General features: G+C 38.1%; 1 protein-coding gene and 1 pseudogene across 1 annotated transcript in view; one reads left to right on the top strand and one right to left on the bottom strand.

The window, feature by feature from the left end:
* LOC110159331 (adhesion G protein-coupled receptor L3-like) overlaps positions 1-19,887 on the top strand; it is a 400,279-nt gene extending 380,392 nt beyond the window's left edge. Inside the window, exons 19-22 of the mRNA XM_055156115.1 lie at positions 5,099-5,267; positions 6,634-6,759; positions 10,486-10,582; positions 17,955-19,887. Of these exons, the coding sequence (XP_055012090.1) occupies positions 5,099-5,267; positions 6,634-6,759; positions 10,486-10,582; positions 17,955-18,895 (1,333 nt within the window). The 3' untranslated portion in view covers positions 18,896-19,887. The remainder of the gene's footprint in view (positions 1-5,098; positions 5,268-6,633; positions 6,760-10,485; positions 10,583-17,954) is intronic.
* On the bottom strand, positions 9,436-9,553 carry LOC129409913 (5S ribosomal RNA; annotated as a pseudogene).
* Positions 19,888-20,145: the final 258 nt, after the last annotated feature.

The raw sequence follows: 20,145 nt of genomic DNA, 5'->3' as shown, positions 1-20,145 counted from the left end.
GTAGTAGTAGTACCATGAAGATAAGATAAAATATCAGAAATAGGTTTGTCCTGTAATACCCTTTTCATGGCAAAAAAATGTTAAGTACTTTAAAAGTCATTGAAGTTTTAACAAACTTCATTACATTTCTATCCAAATGTACCATTAAAGGCAGTGATTTACCTGTTTGCTGCTTCTGCCAGTGGTCCTCCATTTTTCCTCTTCCTTTGAGCAGCTGAGCGGTTTTAGGGAGATTCAAAAACAAATTGACCATTTGCAATCTCATACATAAATGATCCGTGGCAATGTAATGAAAGGCACTCCGACAAATGACACCATTTTCACAGCAAATTGGTGAGAATTTGAAGCCCCAGTCTTGAGAGGATCCAGGTTTCTGACATCTCTCTCTGCAGATTAGCACAATAAAGAATTGGATTTCTTCTTTTCAAAAATACTCCAATGCTTTATATCCTGTCACTTTACTTTACGCACCGTTTGACCCTTTAACCCCAACAGAAAAAGTATTTAAAGCCCAGTATATTTCACATTGACTACATTTTAACATTACATTTTGACATGCAATTCACAAAAATTTTCAGGGTTTTATACATGTTTAATGCTTATTCATACATTATAATATTTTAATTTTATGTTGTTGTTTTTTTAGTTGCAGTGTGTTTTGTTTCACATGTTTAACACACAAACGCTGCATATTTAGTCTTCTCTCAAACGGAGACACTCTATTCCACCTTGTGATGTCATGTGGTAGTACAGGAAGTGCTCCACTGTGTTTTAAACTCCATACACCTTCACTAGAATGATTTGGATAATTTCAACACTGGAATTTCCAATCTCTACACAACAAAATATAAAGGTAGCTCTTAAGCTGAGACCTTCACAAGGTGGGACAGAGCATTTTGAGTTTTGGAGATGTAGACTAGCAAATCACAATAACATAGGAGCTTTAATACCCCTACCTTTTTGAAATTGTACCCAGTGTAATTCATTACTTACTCAAATCTCAGCACTTCCCCTTTGTCCTGTGGGCTCCTTGCTTCCCTCAAATTTCCCCATACATTATAGATCTGAAGGTACAGCAACCCCGATACGAGCACTTTCATCTTAATATCTTGTCCTTTTCCTTTTCTTCCTGACCCCGCACATCTCCATAAACTGTATTTTTTTCTGTTTAATTCCTTGTTTGACTGCCCATTCCAGAGGCTATGGTTGTGATGAAGTACCTACCCCAACAGGTCGTTAGGACAGCCCTGGGAAAATGATGTTTAATGGTTGCCGTGGTGAATTCATAAATCACTAATTTTTCAGAGCACCTGGCCTATTTAAAATGGCTTAAACACAAAGAGTCTGCGAGGATTATATAACAAGATAGCTCTAACGGCAAGTGAGATAATAGTGTAGGTACCTTTTAAGCTAAAGCACTAACATTCCATGAGAATATAGGCGTTTGAATTGTACATTTAATGGCAATCTGGGCTGTAATTACTACCTGTGAAATAAAAGTGCTGCTGTAGTATCAGGTAGTATTAAGTAGTAAGAAGTAATGGGAAGTAGGGATGTAACAGTATCCAAAATATCATGATATTGTATCGTTAGAAGTCTCACAGTAATATCGTGGGCCATTACAATATGTCGAATCTCAAGTCTCTTCGATTAAATTCATTGTTATGGTGCAGCAACAGCTAAAAAAAACAGTGAGAACTACATAGACCATGATCCTTTGCTCTGTTTCAGTCTAATCCACGTGCTGAAATAACTATTATAAGCACTTTTAAAGCTTAATTATTTGGATTGTGATGAGGGAAAAGTAGCATGTTCACAATTTTATTTGCCCCAACAAAATATTGCAGTAAATATCATACTCTATTGTGACATGCATATCGAGAAAATATCGTATCGGGGGATTTGGATATCGTTACATCCCTAATGGCAAGCAGAAGTAAGTAGTCTTGTAGTATAAGTAATTATTGATAACAGTGGTATTGGTAGTAGTATTAGTAGTATTAGTAGTAGTAACAGAAGTGACAGTAGTAGTAGTGATAATAATAGAATTAGTAGTAATAAATATTGAGTAACTAGAGATAGTTAGTAATAAGATTTGTATTAGTAGTAGTAACATTAGTAGTAGTACCAGGAACCAGCAGTGACAGTAGTAGTGATAGTAATAAAATTAGAAGTAGTAAGTTGTGGGTAGCTAGTGGTAGTTAGTGGTAAAAGTTTATAGTAGTAAGAGTAGTATTGGTAGTAGTAACTTGTAATAGTAACAGCGGTGACAGTAGTAGTAAAAGTAGTAGTATTTATAGTAGTAGAATTAGCAGTAATAAATATTGGGTACCTAGGCATAGTTAGTAATAAAAGTAGTATTATAAGTATTATATACTTATTATAAGTATATAAGTAGTAAAAGTTTTTAGTAGTAAGAGCAGTATTGGTAGTAGTAACAGCAGTGACAGTAGTAGTAACAGTAGTACTGATAATAGTAGAATTGGTAGTAGTAAGTATTGGATTGCTAGGAATAGTTAGTAATAAAAGTAGTATTAGTAATAGTAACAGTAGTAGTAGTGGTAGTAGTAGAATTAATAGTAGTAAATATTGGGTAGCTAGGGATAGTTAGTAATAAGATTAGTATTAGTAGTAGTAACATTAGTAGTAGTACCAGCAGAGACAGTTGTAGTAGTGATAGTAGTAGTAGTAAGTAGTGGGTAACTAGGGGTAGTTTGTAGTAAAAGTATTTAGTAGTAAGATTAGTATTGGTAGTAATAACATTAGTAGTAGTACCAGCAGTGACAGCAGTAGTAGTGATAGTAATAAAGCTGTAGTAGTAGTAGTAGTAAGTAATCCCAGTAATAGTAAGACTTCTGGTAGTAGTATTGAGTAGTGGTATAGGCATATAATCTCATATACTTTATTACATTTGCAAAAGAAGATTTAAATAAGAAAATTCATACTTACTATTTACTTTTACAGGAACAATACTAGTAGTTTTCTGTGATGACGACTTTTACCATCTTTGTATCATGTACTGTTGTGTATGTGCCCTGTTTTGCTCTCCACCACACATTTTATTACATTTCTGTACTGTCTCATATTTGTGTTGCATTATTTGATTTATGTCTGCTTGCTTCTTCTCTGTTCCCGTCACATCACCCAGCTATCAGGATTATGAACCAGAAATCAAGTAAGACCAAATTAGAAAGGCGGCCATTTTGTTCCCTAACTCCCATTTTTCATTCATTCTTCCATCCCATGTGAACCGATCAGGTCCCTAATCCAAAGAGCTGCAGAATCATTAAGATGATTTAGTGCCAGTCGTGTTGCAGACGGTTTTGGTTTGCACACAGCACTACGGTCTTGGATATACACAGCCTACGCATGACAGGGGATATTAGTTTGAAATGATATCTGTAACTTGCAATCTACACACCAGGGCACCCACATTTGTCAAATCACTGTATATTTTAAAGGTGCACTGTGTAACATTTATAATGGGGAGTTCAGATGTTTGTCTCAGTGGAGATGAGATTGATTTACCTGGTGTTCCACATTATGGCATGAAACTTACTTATCTCTTAGATTTTTATTGGTTAAATTCACTGTTGGGCAGGTTACTTCAGAACTGTATTGTGTTATTTATTACTTGTCACTGGCATTGTAAAGTTACATTACAAAATTATTCCATTTAAAATGTAAGGCATTACACGACTATTGCATTTCTTTTAAGTTACTCTCACCAAAATAACTGTGTGAGGATGCCAAAGTTTTGCGCCGTATATGGACTAAACCAGGACTGAACCAAGAGGACTGAACCAGGACTAAACCAGGACTAAACCAGGTCTAAAACAGGACTAAACCAGAACTAAACCAGAGCTGAATCAAGACTGAACCAGGTCTAAACTAGGCCTGAACCGAGGACTGAGCCAGGAGGACTGAACCAGGACTAAAGCAGAACTAAACAGAGCTGAACCAAGAGGACTGAACCAGGTCTAAATCTGGACTAAAACACAACTATACCAGGATTAAACCAGGTCTAAACCAGGGCTAAACCAGGACCAAACCAGGTCTGATCTTAGACTACAACTTGGAATCTCGGACCGCCCCTGAGAGAACCCAGAGTCCGTGGAGCAGGGTGTCCACAAAGCGCGATCGGGCGTCAGCTACGATTGGCCCCATGGAGTGCGGAGCTCTGAGCCGGTCCTTTCGCCCGATGGTCTACGCGGGCGCACCTCCGGGCCTGTCTCGAGATTCAGAACCGGAATGATGGTGTTTCACCGCTGCTGATATCACAGTGATTTTAGCGAATTTGTATGAAGAAAAATGAAAAACCCATCACTTCCACCCAGGTTAAAAATACATTGCAACGCGCTTTACTGACATTTGTACCAAGTAAAATATTACCAGTTTTACTGCGTTACAGCAAAAAGCAACGCATTACAGTAATTTGTTACTTTTATAACTCGTTACTCCCAACACTGGTTAAATTGGACTGTAAGCAGGTTTGCCTCTTCACAGATCTGACATGTAACTGTGCTTCTTGTGTGTATAGAAAAGTATAAGTTTAATGTCATACTGTTGAACAATCCAGACAAGCAAAACTATCTCCACAGAGACAGAGAAAATCTACACAGTGCACGTTTAAAAGCATGATAATAATTCAGAAATTCCAGGTACGAGTTTGGCGGTGTAATATAAAAGAGTGGACATACACTTAGCAAAAGAAAAAATTCCCACTGACCATGAATGCCTCTTGTTTTGTACCCAACACAAAACGGCTTGTTAAAAGAAATATGTTGTTTTTCAGTACACCATCACTGAGCATTCTTGTTTGCCCTTCAAAACCATTTATTTTAGTTTAGTGCGCATGTAACCCTCAAGCCAGGAGAAAATCACCATGTAACACATCTATATAAATAGCCCTTTAATGAAACGCCCTATACATTCTTCCTACCCTTTATAAAAGTTAATGTCATTGGCACATGTAACCCTATAGCCTCTAACAATGTTGATCCTCCCACAGCAGCTATCAATTATTTTTAGCCTTCACTTTTCTCACCTAGATGTTCCTATGTATGTTTTTTTCTAACTCTGCTTTTGTCTTTTGCAGGTCTTGGGTGATAGGAGCCATTGCGTTGCTGTGTCTTCTTGGTCTTACCTGGGCTTTCGGTCTAATGTACGTCAATGAAAGCACCGTTGCCATGGCGTACCTATTCACCATCTTCAACTCACTTCAAGGAATGTTCATCTTTATATTCCACTGTGTACTGCAAAAGAAGGTCTGGATTTCAATCAATTTATTTAATGTATTTATTCATTTCTACAGAGGTGGGTAGAGTAGCCAAGAATGTATTCAAGTACAAGTAACTTTACTTCACTGGGCTTTCCCGTTGAGAAACACAGAACCAGTGCCGCATGCATATGTCTTCCTGGAGCTGCCAGTGTGGGGAAAAACGATCAAACTTGACTTGGCGCGTTTAGCCACTTATAACAGGTCAATAGTGAAAACAACTGAATGAATTGGCTTGTTAACTGTGTGTACAGGCTGACCACGGCAAACACGAGGATTTCAAAAGTACATTTCAAAGCACTAATTGAGTCTTTTTGGACCTCGGCTCTTTTAAACGATGCATAACTGCCCCAGGAACATGCTGTGCTGTTGCTCCATATGTGCACCTAGTTCGGGCAGTGGGGCCATCCTCATCCACTTTTAATGCATCCTAGAAAATATATGCCCAACACATGCAGTTTTTAAGCTTGCGTAGGGTGAAATACACATGCAAGTTCCATGTGTCCCTGTTCTGTCTGCATGTTGCATCTTACTTAGAGTTTGTAGTTAATGTAATTTGAAGAACAAAACATGAAACAATTCCCAAAATCTTGTATTTTCAAAAGATGGACCACAAACCAAATCATTTAATATTGTCAATACAAAGCCTTTGTCTTTTCTATAATTGGGAAGTAGTAGTAACCAAAACTGTTACTCAGATAAGCCTACTTTAACACTGTGAAATATATATTATCAAGTAGAAGTACAGGTTATCCCCAGGTTTGACTACCCCAAATTTAAGACTTTTTAAAGACCTTTTTAAGACCACTTAAATGAAAATTAAGACCAACATTGTATCCATTATGCGAGCAAAAAACACCAGATTCAATTCTAATAATGACCAACCAACTACGTACTATATCTAGAATCTAAGAGCCACTGTGGATTAAACCTACACTGTCCCTTGGTCCATCCTGCGTCTTCCTCCACTGTACTGATTGTTTACTCATTGCCACCAGTGCTAGAAACCAAGTATTTTTTGCGCATACTCCAAATTAGATGTTTATTCACATTACATGAGTTGACGTTGTTTTTTCCCCCTCCTTTCGTTTAACATTGCACTGCAGCCCGGTTGAGTATACAAAAAAATAGGCTAATGAAATTTAAGACCTTTGTGAAAAAAATAAGACTTGGACAACATAATTTAAGACTTTTTAAGGCCTTAATTTAGGAACATGAAATTTAAGACCTTTTTCAGACTTTTAAGACCCTGCAGCTACCCTGAAGTAAAAGTCTGTACTTGAGTAAATGTAACAGAGTACTACCCACCTCTGCACTTGTGTGAGTATTTAGTGTAACCTGATGTTTATGTGCAGGTGCGTAAGGAGTATGGGAAATGTCTGCGCACTCACTGCTGCAGTGGGAAGAGCGTGGAGAGCTCCATTGGTTCAGTGAAGGGCCAGGCCTCTCGCGCACCAGGACGCTACTCCTCCGGCTCACAGGTGGGCTTTTCATGTGTTCAACATAATAGCTTATATTTTCTGCGTATTGAATTTAGTACTTCAGAAAATAAAAATAATGCATTAGTCTCGTATAGCACTTTCCCAGATGCTTGTTTTAAGTTTCTATAAAATGTCATGCATTTTTCACTGTTGTGCATATAGTATCACATTACCTAACTCCACGGAGACAAGCAGAGAGTGCAACCAGGCAAGTTACAGGTCAGATCTATGGAGAGACCGGCCCACTCACAATGTTTTTATGCTATTTTTGAAAGCAACTTAAGTCATTTTATGAAATATATACAATATTCAAAAGCTTATTGCTATACTGTGGCAAAACAATAACACCTCTATGGAGAGAAGCAGATGATGGACCATCCTCACCTGGAAAGTTACATAGTGCACCTTTAAGCTCTATGGACCAAAAATCCATGACTCTTTCTTAAAAACGTATATAAGCTGTATTCAAATTACAGCTACTTGTCTGCAAGCCATTTTGAATGTTATGTAAACATTATATCAGCCCTATTTTTTGATGAAACTGTGAATTTCTCTTCTCTAGCTCAAACTGAAGTGCAGTATAAAATATTAAAAAGCCATATGTATTAAACATTTGGCAGGAGGCAAACCTAGCACAAACATCCCCTTAATCATTTATAGAATTTCCATCTGTTTATAATAATATGACTCATAACTCTTTAGATTTAAATATTCCCAAGACTTATACCCATATTCGTCACTAACACCAGGAAGTGCTCGTTTGCATTTTCAAGTCTAAATTTTCAGTAGTCATCTTTGCAGTTGCTTTTCCCTGATGCAAGCTCTGGTCACACATTGTGCTGCAGTGCGCTGACTACAGTGTTGGCTGGAGCTAGGTCAGGAATCCGCTCATGCTCGCGAATGCCGACTCGACTGTCTCTGACAAAATATGCAGGATCCGAGCAAAAGCGCTAAGTCTCATCTCTAGCTAGCACTCCAACTAATAGATTCCTCCAACATAGACTTAAAGGTCCGACACCTGCTTGTCTACATGGAGATTTTATTTATTTACCTGGAATGTTTCACAGTATGGCATGAAAAACTTTGTCAATTACATGTGTATAAAAAGAAGTTAAAAAGTAGCATTCTTTTTATCTCCAGACAAGTTCCTTTAGAATACTGATATACTGATGATATCAATAATCTAGGTACATATTTGGAGAGGTAATAAATAACTATTGACACTTTGAAATCCTTGTGAATGACGGCGCGACTGTCTCTGCCAAAATCCGCAGGATCTGTGCAAAAGCATAAGTCCCCCCGTAAAAGCTAACACGCAAACTAATATATTCCTCCTACATAGACTTGATTCACCGTGATTTGCCATATTTGATCATCTTATGTGTTTTTTAATGCCTTCCCTTCACACCATTCAATTATAAATATTCCTGCTGAGAAAACCTGCGCTGCAAGCAGGATGGTGCATAAAGATCAAAATGTTTTAATTAAGAAACATTGTTTTGACAAGAGGGCCCTGACCCCACATTTCATTTCACTGAAGGAGAGAAAAAGAAGAGAACATACTTTGTAGATGAGGACTACTTTTTATTTCCTCTGGAGATTTTCAAATGAACAAAAAGCGAGCTAAAGGTGCGCTTAAACCTGTTGGCACTTCAAACAACAGTGGGTGCCATACGAGAAGGCGCTGTTCTCTTAATGTAATGAGCTGTGATACTGTGAGATATGAGTCACTGGGTGTCAAAGGGTTGTCATTTATGGAAGCGGTGGGGTTAATATGACAATCATAACGTAAGGAATGTTCATTTAAAGGAATGCTGTGAATATGGAGACAGCTTCTATTGTTCAAACTGACAATTCAGCAAGCCTGTCTGCCCGGAAATGCATTACACTTGATTAGTAATATTAAAGATGGTCTAATTGTACATAGTCAGTTCTGATCGGGCTGTTAAAGGTGCACTGTGTAACATTTTTAGTAGGCAAAGTAATAACATCTCCATGGAGACAAACAGGTAGCAGACCCTCCACCGAAAAAGTTGCACAGTTTTTAAATAAATGTCTGTCCCACTCATTACCCCCGTTGCTGTTGAGTGATACATGGAACATAGAGAAACCAACGCACCTGTCTCAAGTAATTGACGTGCGATGTTCTCATTCTTTTATATCATTGGAGTGTCAGTGATACCAAATCTGTCCAGTGAACAAATTTAAAGATGCATATTGTAACTTTTCTGGTGGAGAGATGTTATTATTTTAGATAAAGTATGTTCCACAGTATGACATTCAAGTTGTCTTTTACTATGGAGACAAATTACAGAATACACTCACAGTAAGAAGAATGTTTTTCACTGTATTAATCAAGCAGTAAAATAATCTGTAATTGAAGATACTGTTGAACATTCTAATCATAATCATAATAATAATAATGCACCAGTTTTATATAGTGCTTTTCTGGACACTCAAAGACGCTTTACAGAGTATTATTCATTCACTCCACACTCTGTAGTGGTACTAGTGTAGCCACAGCTGCCCTGGGGCAGACTGATGGAAGCAAGGTTTCATTCTGCACCATAGACCCCTCCGACCATCACCAACACTCACGCACACCACTTTCATACTAGGCCATGTGGGTGAAGTGCCTTGCCTAAGGACACATTGACAGTTTTTGTGACTATGCGACTTTTGTGGCGCCTGATTTTCCCAGCAGTCTCCCATCCAAGTACTACCCAGGCCCGGCCTTGCTGAGCTTCTGAGATCTGACGAGATCAGGCTTTGACAAGCTGGTATGGCCACAATTCTAGGCAAAGAAATATTATCCCCAGTGTTGTGTGCTGGAACTTCCAGAAAACGTCCAAAAATGATGGAATTTACTACTTGATGCAGTCGCTCAGTGTTCCATAATGTGTAAAACCGGTAGGGCATCCGAACCATTACAGGAACAAATTAAACATCATTTAAGTTTGCTTATGGTGTCAGTTCAGCAAATTATATAAAAGAAATCAACCAAAAAGATTGAAATACTTGAGATGGAAGCTGAAGGACTTCTGGCTCTTGCTGTATTGACCTTCCCTGTGGGTTTTGCCTGAATAAGCAGCTCCGAAGCTTGTGCAGCCGCGCATGGGACGTATAATTACCCAGGATGAACTGTCTTGGATCAAGCCCTCTTCTCCTCACACTTTCTGGGAGCTTGATGGACGACTTTATATGGACTATCTCATCTTTAATGCATCGCGGGGTTAATGCAAGAAGCAGGCATCTTTTAAAGGAGGACTAAACACCAAAACTCCGCCCACAGCCATGTTTCAAACAGAGTTGGCATACTGGGCAGTGCCTGGAGGACAAAAGCGGAGAGTGATGGGGGAGGAGGATGGGGTTTGGCGGACTAAAGAGGCAAGTGAGGGAAAGGGAACACGGGGCCTGCAGGACTAAAGAGAAGAGTGAGGCGAATAGGGGTGAGGTCTCTAGGACTAAAGGTGAGAGTGTTTGTTATGTAATCTGGTTTAATTATGCCAATACAGTGTGATGTCATGTGGTACTTGAAATTGCAGTGGCCCACACTATTTTGCCTGCAAATTTGCTTAATTTGTACCAAAAAATAAAAGATTAGGAACAGTAGAATATGCTTTTAAAACACCATGTACACAGTTTAGTATCACAACCATGGATTTAATGTTTAGTTCCACTTTAAATATTCTAAAACGTATTTCTTGTTTTGTTGTTGTTTTTCAGAGCCGTATCCGCAGAATGTGGAATGACACGGTGCGAAAGCAGTCGGAGTCTTCCTTTATGACTGGAGACATCAACAGCTCGGCTTCACTCAACAGAGGTACACGAACCTAAACACCAGTACTCTCTGCCTGCACTGCCCTTACACTGACCTCTTGGCTAATGCAACAGCGTATAAGAAGGCAGGTGAATTGGAGCACATGCTGGCAACGAGAAGTATGAAAAGCCATTCCACCTGACAACCTCAAACTTACACTTAAAGGGCCCATATTACGCTATCTTCTGATCTTTGTTATAATGTTGTTTCCTCATCGAAAACATATGTGAAGTTGTGTTTCATTGTATTCACATGTTTAACACACACACACACGCCACTCTTTTTCCACCTTGTGATGGTATGTGGTAATGCAGGAAGTGCTCTACTGTGTTTTTAATCTCCATGCACTTTCACTAAAATCATCTGGATTATGTCAGTAGTGTAATTGTCGCAGCTGTTAACTTGAAAACTACGGTCTCATAAGGTCACAAGGTGGAAAAGAGCATTTTGATCTTGACTAATAATAAAGTGTGACTCAAACATGTGTGAATGAAACAAAACAACTCTGGCTATGTTTCTGACAAGGCAACAACATTACATCTTGGCTTTGAACTCACAAAAATCAATTTTGCGTAATACAGGACCATTAAAATACATTTTAAATGAATGCTGCAAAGGCTCACAAAGTGTAATTTGAACTGGTACATAGAATTTCTGTGGTAATAAGTGAGAATTAAGTGAAGCTGTTAGGTGGAAGCAAACTTGTTAAATACATTTTTTAATTAAACATTTTAAAATAATTAAAATGTGTTAAATCTGCAGAATAAATTTGCCCTCCACTAATCTTTTTTTTTTTTTCAGTTGGGTATTTGTGAGTGTAGTGTATTTAAAGTTTTAGTATATTGAAAAAAGTGAAACATTGACAACTTTTAAACAGTCACTTCTTTCTCAATTTAGTGTTTTATATTGATCCAAAGCAAAAACTAAATTGCAAGATAATCTCTATTAAAATATATACCAATTTAACATAACATTTAAATGGAAAAGGCAATTATGTACAGTATATAAAGTAGGTCAGCATTTTAACCTAGTGTATCTGTCTTTTAGTAGTACTAGTAGTTTTACGTAGCAGACATGGTTTAAAGTAATAAAGTACTTTTGCTTTGGTAGACTGGGCACCCCTTCCCCCTCTTGTTAAGTGAGAATAGATTTTGTAAAAGCACTTGATTCAAATAGGCAAACCCACATTTTAGCCTAATGTATTTGAAATCTCCCTGTACAGAGATATAGTAGGCCCCATCCTCCCAGTCCTCGGCAGCCTGATAGTGGCTCTAAATATTCTGCCTGCTACACTAATGCACGGTTTCAGTGATGGATGGCTGTTCTATCTTACAGAGTGGGTGTCGGGATCGCTATAATTCGGGTGCCTGCTTACAGTCAACAGTGCAGGCACCCTGGTGGTAAAGACAACAGTGGAATTAAAATGACAAATTTGAAAAACAAAAACTGAAACTAAATAATCAACACAGCTAGAGATAAGTAAAAATAGTAATTCTTGAGGTGTCACATTAACATTTTACACATATTATTACACAAAAATTAATTCTCACATTAATAAACTCATTACATTGCAATATTAATTCAGAAAAACAAAAACATATGAAAACTCTAGAGCTTTTTACTATTTACTGCATCGTAAACAAAGGTATAAGTGTATTATTAGTCATTTTAATTGGTTAAAACCTCCCTCCTGTGCATATTTTTATACTTAAAGGTCCTATATTACACAAATTGTGAGCTATAAACCATGTTAAAATGTTGTTACCTTATCAAGAACATACCCAGAGTTTTGTTTTGTTTGAGTAATCCTGGATTTTTAGGCTGTCTACATTTCCAAAAATCAGAATTCCACAAGTCGGAACAGCGTGTTTTCTATTTGAGAGAAGAACTCGGTCTAAATATGCAGGGTTTGTGTGTTAAACATGTGAATGAAACGAGAAACAACACCGGGTATGTTTGTGATGAGGAAACAACGATATAACATAGATCAGAAAATGGTGTAACATAGGCGATTTAATTTGATTTTTACAGAAGTCAAGTACAAAATATTTACTCTCTGACAGATTGGGAGCAACACTGCAGTGTGTGGGAGGAAGCAATTTGTTTATGCATTGTAGGATAAAATGTATGGCTACCTGCTTGTCTCTACGGAGAAGTTATTGCCAAGAATGTTCCAAGGTCTGGCATTAAATATAGCTTATTGCCATGATGACAAATATGTGACGCCATCAGTCCAAGTTACTGGTCACATCTGTGGAGAGCCGAATCTGCTCATAGCAACAATGCATGCTAAAATATATCTTGAAAATCTCAGGGTATTTTTTTTATCAGTAAAAAACACCTAAAGTTTAATGCCATACTGTGGAATATTCCAGGCAAGGCAGTGAAGACAAGCAAATGGCGCACCTCCTATCAGAAAAGTTACAACAAGAAAACAAACTCACAATACAAATGAGAGTGGCATGAGTCGGCCCAAAAAACAGCAGCAAAAGTCGGCCCAAAAAAACAGCAGCTTATTGATTCAAACCGTATTCTAGTACATTCTGTTGTGTCCTTTGGCAAGACACTTGGCTCATCGCTCTCTCCTGACACAGAATGTAAAACTACACCAGTACAATTTACCCCCTTGGTTTTAAGTATAAGTTTAAAAGAGTTGCTTAACTGAAGGTTTAACTTAGAACTGCTTTGATTCATTCCAGTACACAGAATCTGATGACTCATTGCACCAAAAATATGACGAGGATTACATAAATAGCAAATGAGCCGCTGTTGTGTCCAGGAGAGCAAAGAGGAGAGAGTGATGAAGAGGGCACTCAGACCAATGTGAACCTTAGACATCTCAGAGTAGTTTTCTGGTAGAGATTCCACTTGCTTTGCCAAGAACGATCCACTGTATTAAGCGTATTCATCTCCGTGGAGACAAGCAGTTGACGCTGCCAGGCCAAGTTACTGGTCAGATCTATGGAGAGGAGATCACAGCCTGTTTTTCAAGGTATTGAGCAATAATAACATCCATGCTGAAGTACATGCAGTAAAGATATACTTAATACCTTATTGTGGTAATAATATTCCCAGCAAAGAAAGCAACATCTTCGTGGTGATAAGCAAGTTACATAGTGCACCTTTAAAGGCTAAAATAGTGGAAATACTGATGGTCAGTGCTAGTCAAATTGCAAGATGATAGACAAGCAACTAAATATTAAGTGAAATACTTGTAGTGTTTATAATCTTAAACTTTTTTACTGTCACCATAAAAAATGTGAATAGAAATAGAAATAACTAGAAATGAAATACAAATTACTGCATTCATACAAGAAGTGGAAGAGACAAATGATTAAATGGGGCAAAAAAACACTAGTCATATCCAATGATATTGTTCACAAACAGAGGTCTTGAGACAAGCATACAAAAGGAAAATATATTGCATTGTTTGTCTATTTAATCAAATTTCAATTGGGTTTATTTTTGTAGAGCACAAAATTACAACAGCAATTGCCTTGCAGGGCTTCCTAGAACTGCTGATTTAATTAACCAGCAGAAAGTTGGCACAAGTGTATCTATTTATTTGGCCTCACAATGCATCTGTTTTACTTTGAACTGATGTAAATGTAGGACTGCAGTGTCTTGTACCTAAATGTGGTTACACAATCCATACACTGTTTTCTGATTTATGTTAAAATGCTGTTTCCTCATCAAAAACATCCCTGGAGTTTTGTTTTGTTTCATTCACACGTTTAACACTCAAACCCGGCATATTCAGGCTTCTTCTCTCAAACAGAAAACACTTTTTTCCACCTTGTGATGTCATGTGGCAATACAGGAAGCGCTCCACTGTGTTTTTAAACTCCATATACCTTCACTAGCATCATTTGGATAATTTCAGCCCTGGAATTGCCAATCTCTATTGAACAAAAGGTTAAAGGCAGGTGCTCACTTGCAATCTACCTCTTCATGACATCACAAGGTGGAATTGAGCATTTTGAGCTTTGGAGATATAGACAGAGTAATAATAAAGTCTTTCTCAAACATGTGTGAATGAAACAAAACATCTCTGGGTGCGTTTTTGAAGGAAGTAACTGCATTATTACATGGCTTAAAGCTCACAGGAGACAATTCAAATAATAGCCGACATTAGCCGCATAGTTAACACGCTGCAAATGGTCACGTTGCATTTGGCCTTGTAACATTACTAATCACGTATAAATGGCTGTCACTGCTGCCTTGGCGATCTGATCTATATTTGTATATGTTCTGTGTGTCTCTCTCTCTCTGTCTGTATCTATGGCTGCAACAGGGGCTATGGCTAACCATCTTATACCTAACGCACTGCTCCGTCCTCATGGCACTAACAATCCCTATAACACATTGCTTGGGGAATCGGCCGTCTATAACAACCCGCTGGGCATGTACAACCCTCAAGGTGTGCTGGCTTTGTTTCATTCTTTTAACATTTTGTTGAACCAGAGCTGTGTTTTCCTATGTTTATAGCCAGAGGTGGGGACATGTACTCAAGGAAGAGCAGCATTACTTCAAAATAATATTACCGCAAAATAACATAAGTACAGAATTACTCAAGTAGAAATAAAAGTACAGGGGTGAAATACTACTCCAATTAGAGTAACATAAAGAGTAACTTTAACTGTGAAGTGACTGTAATTTGAAGGTCAAAAATTAATAAATAATGCACAAATTCTGGTATTTGCAAAGGATAGGCCCAAATAATTTGAAATAAACACACATTTTCAAAACATTTAAACTAGTTTTGTACTTGTAGAGTTATTCACAGTGGGAAGAACAACTAAAGCATTTAATCAAGTACTGTTACTTATAAAAAAATAACTCGATTAAAAATTTACTCAACTAAACATACAGAGTAAATGTAACTGAGTACTACCCACCTCTGTCTATGCCTGTGCAACCTCTTATGTGGTTTCTGCAACATTATTTTTGGGAAATAAGCAAACCTAGAGGGAGATGTAGCAGGGCTATATAATAAGAGAACACTGCTCTAGTTGTGTGTGTGTTAGAAACAAAAATGTAGCCAAAAAAATCCTAGTTTTGTGATGCTGTGAAGTATTTTTATTTTATTTTTTTTACAAGGTGGTGTATTCTGGATTCTGAAAGCTATTCCAGTGAAGCAAGATAAAAGTTGTATAAATGTTTAGCTAATTATCAAAAGTAAAAGTTAGAAGAGTTAGAAAAATATTGGGAGCTTACATAACGCCTTCATAAATATGCTTGACTATGTGTCCTCCTTAAACTAATCTATCCCAACAACGTAAGAAATTAGTAAGTACATTTAAAAAGCACTATAAAAATGGGGCAATCTTATGCATAATTAATATTTACTGATTATAAAGCCCCTAAATTTGAAGAAAAAATACTAACATTGTGCTAGTATAAATCTGTATTCATCCTTCTGAGCAACATTTTACAACTGCACATTTTAGTGTTAATTTATTTATTATTTTGTAATTAATTGATTAATATATGTGCTGTAACTTTAATTTATTGATGTGCGCAGTTACTGTTGTTACAAATAGCCTCTTCTATGATCACACAGTATACTGCATCCAATTACTTTGCTCTTTCATTCACACAGCCAGGGCGTAACTTTGAAAGTGCGTAAAAACAGCAAAACTGCTATAAAAACTGAGATAAAAACTCACACAACAGCTTTGATCAGCGAATAATTTATGTTTTGCAATACGAGCGCCGCGTTGGAGGCCATGACAGAGGGTCCATAACTTATCCCTATAGCTGTAGATGTAAAAGAAATATCCAGGATGAAAATGCAAATGAGACACATGCTCAATTTACTGCTTAGACTGGAGGACTTCAAGTGTGTGTGACAAGTTTTCATGTTTTTTCTAATTATGACTTGGGTTGATGGAATGGTACCTGTGGTAAATATTTATCTTAGTTTTTACATCAGTCAAGAGGCAGTTTGTGGAAAACAAGTTGAAAATAAAAGTCCAAAAATAAAGAAGTAGTGATGAGTTCTGAAATGTAACACATCAAACCCAACATTTTTTTCTTGGAGTTTAAACCTTAGTTTGAAAAAAAAACAAGATATTGCCATTTATTGTATTACTCTAATTATAATTATTGTGCAGTTTAGTTTTGCTCCTTGTTAAAATGCAAAAATGTAATTAACTCTATCTATGTTTCTACCAAAAAAATGTTGTTTTTGGGTTGCATTTTTACAAAATCATTATCTTTCATCGCATTATTTGTATGTGTGACATTTCTTATCACTGTTATGCTTATGGTGTTTTTTCTTCTCCCTCTTCTTCATGCTGTCCCTAAAAGAGCCGTACAGAGAGACAAGTATGGGAGTCACACTAAACATTGCTTATCAAATGTAATTGACTTTGGCTTTACTTTTCCTCCTCACCTCTTGCTGACAAAGTGATAATGGAAGTAATAGCACTCTTGTACAACTGTCTTAATATAAGTACCATTTAACAGGGCAATCGAAAGATATATGTAGCACCAGTAAATACAGAACATTTTACAATTTACAATTCACTTTGATCAAGAAAACACACTTTTCAAAGGATGACGAATTTGTCAGATTTGAGGTCAAACTTCAGACAAGAAACTTCTAACAAGCTGTATGGCCTTGTCGGAGTTATTTTACATTATTGCAAAATTGCACTTTGAAGTTATAACATGACTATAGCGAGATCATGGCACTCTACAGGATTGACAGTTTTAAGTACTTTTGTCTTTTAATTTTTCCTTTCTATGTAGGTTTATCTTCTCTCAAATTCAACCATGTCCAGTAGATACTATTAGTGCTGGTGTCAAGCCTTGATAAATACTCAGTTCTACAGTTCCAAAAGGGCATCTGAAGTAATATCAATGCTAAATTATGATTCATTGCTGTCTAAAACATGGACAAATTAAAATGTTTTGATACAGGTATGCTCATAAGGGACAATATGGTTGAGGTCAATTTCCAGGCTTCTAAATGTTGTGAACTGCATGGCCACTTTCTTTTTGTCTGGTTGCATATGACATTTGTGCTTTTTGGTGTTGTCTGTCTTGTTTGTTGTGTTGGTGGTCATGTGTGTTCATCTTTGATATCATATATAATGTAATGTGTTAACTGGTTTGCACTAAGGTAAGTATGAGTGTTTATAATGACAGATAATAGAGTGTAAATAATGCACCCAGAGTTTCACAAAGTGCACTTAAATCATGTACAGCAGCAGACACTGTGATATGAGTGCTGACTTTAAAGCACATTTGACCACTGTGGTTTATGATGATGGTTGTAATTTGTGGTTGACATTTCGCTTTGCATATCAGATCTTTCATTGTTTTTTTTCTGCACCTCTCCCCACCCCTGCACTGTGTGTCTTTTCAGAGGGAATACTGAACAATGCCCGGGATACAAGTGTCATGGATACTCTACCGCTGAATGGTAACCATGGCAGTTACAGCATCGCCAGCGCCGACTACATGAGCGACTGCGTCCAGATCATTGACAGGGGATACAACCACAAGGAGACCACCCTAGAAAAGAAGATCCTCAAAGAACTCACCTCCAACTATCTGCCCACATACCTCAATAACTCCCATGACCGCTCGGCTGAACAGAACCGCAACCTTATGAACAAGCTGGTCAACAACGTCAGTAATGGTGGGAAGGACAACGGGTATGGGATGGGTCTGGGAATGGGAATGGGCATGGGGATGGGCATGGGCATGAACGTGGCTTTGAGTTTGGATGACCACTCCACTTTTCCTCACCATGATGAAGGCTTGGGCTTGGAGTTGATCCGCGAGGAATCGAATGCACCACTTTTGCCTCAGAGGCCTCCGCCGACCTTAGTGGTGGACAACCTCCACAATCACCTGCACCAGCCTGTGCCCCCTGCCCTCCCTCTGCCCTTCTCCTCCGCCTCAGCCTCCTCATCATCCAGGAGGAGGATTCCTCAAGAGAACAGTGAAAGCTTCTTTCCTCTGCTCACCAACGAGCAGACTGAAGACGAGAGCTCCCCTCCACACAGCCACCAGAGAGACTCCCTGTACACCAGCATGCCCATGCTGCCCGGCCTCCCCGACGTGTCCCAGGACTCCGCCCACTGTAAAGATTCTGCAGACACCAAGAGCCAAGAGGCCAGCTCTGACGACGTTTACTATAAGAGCATGCCCAACCTGGGCTCACGCAACCACCTGCACCAACTGCACTCCTATTACCAGCTAGGCCGGGGCAGCAGCGACGGCTTCATCGTGCCCCCCAACAAGGAGGATGCCCCAGAGGAAGGGCATCCAGACGCATCACAACTGGTCACCAGCCTATAGGCCAGACGCTCACCGACAGCTCGTCACGTAGTCCTGTTTCCCTGTTTCCTTTGTCCTCTCAGTCGTTGACAGTGGTAGCCTTCGTTTTTACTATGTGTCCTAAAAACTAAGGCAGATGACTGCAGTCTGTTAGTGACCACAGAAGGGACTGTGCTCCATGTGTGGACCTGTGTCTGCTTCCAGTGTAGGACTCTTGTGTAGTGAAGGACTGGTGAGTTTAAACTCACTGTGCAGAGAGACGATAGCCACACTGGATGTCTGGGGCCCTGAACACTCTATCAGACTTACCAGAACAAATGGGATATCAAAGGACTATTTTATTATACTTCTGTTTTGACTTTTTCAGAGATTTTCTTCCTCTTTGGTGAGTTGCAGCAGATTTTATTTGCTGAAGTGTTCCTTCAAATGAAAAAAGACAAAAAAAAGAGATGGTGCATTTTGAACTCTGAAGGAAATCCTGATGCTTTTAAGCATAACCGTTCCCTTTTCTTTGATTTTACTGTAATAACAGTTGTTAAGAGGGAGAAAAAACTAATAAGAGAATTATGAGATATTTCTATGTAATTGTACAGATAACTAGCATTGCACATAACAATATGCTTTTTTGTTTGGAGCAAACCCTTTGTCTTTGTAAATGTAGTGCTTTGGAGCAGTTCTGTTGTGCTGGACTTTGGGTTCCTGGTACCAGTTGTTTTTGTTACTTCTTTTATCACTTTTTAAGAGTCTTAAATAGGCCAACACAGAAATACCACAGCAGAACGCAATGACCAGTGAAGGCATTTCTGTGTATTTCTCGTCTGTTTCTGTTCCCATTCACTTTGACTTTTTGCTTTGGACTGTGTAGATAGCAGATCCAGTGGTTACTGAGGAGATGAGTTTAGTTTGAGCTAATCACAAATGGTTCACTGCATCTTTACTGAAATTCCAAAAACGCTTGTGCTTCTCGCGATGAGAACAAAATGAACTTTGGTGAGCACCAGGCACTTGTATAAAAGATGGCTGTTTTACTTATTAAAGAAAGAGATTTTGGAGTGAGTAAACCCAATGTGTTTTTTTCATATTTCTTCTCTAGCAAGCTTTATTTATTTGTGAAAAAATCTCATAAAATGGGTAATAGAGCCAAGTCATACTGTTGTCTTTTTATTTCACTGAAAGTTCACCATTATTATATAGTAACTGTAAAAACATACACGCACATAACCAAATACTTCTTAAAATGACCACCAAGCAACAGGGGGAAAATGCAAATT

The sequence above is a fragment of the Boleophthalmus pectinirostris genome, unplaced genomic scaffold, assembly GCF_026225935.1.
Source record: "Boleophthalmus pectinirostris isolate CB_2022bp ecotype Guang Dong unplaced genomic scaffold, ASM2622593v1 HiC_scaffold_20, whole genome shotgun sequence".
Lineage (NCBI taxonomy): Eukaryota > Metazoa > Chordata > Actinopteri > Gobiiformes > Gobiidae > Boleophthalmus > Boleophthalmus pectinirostris.
The sequence above is the reverse complement of the archived record's forward strand: the minus strand, read 5'-3'. Positions and strand labels throughout refer to the sequence as shown.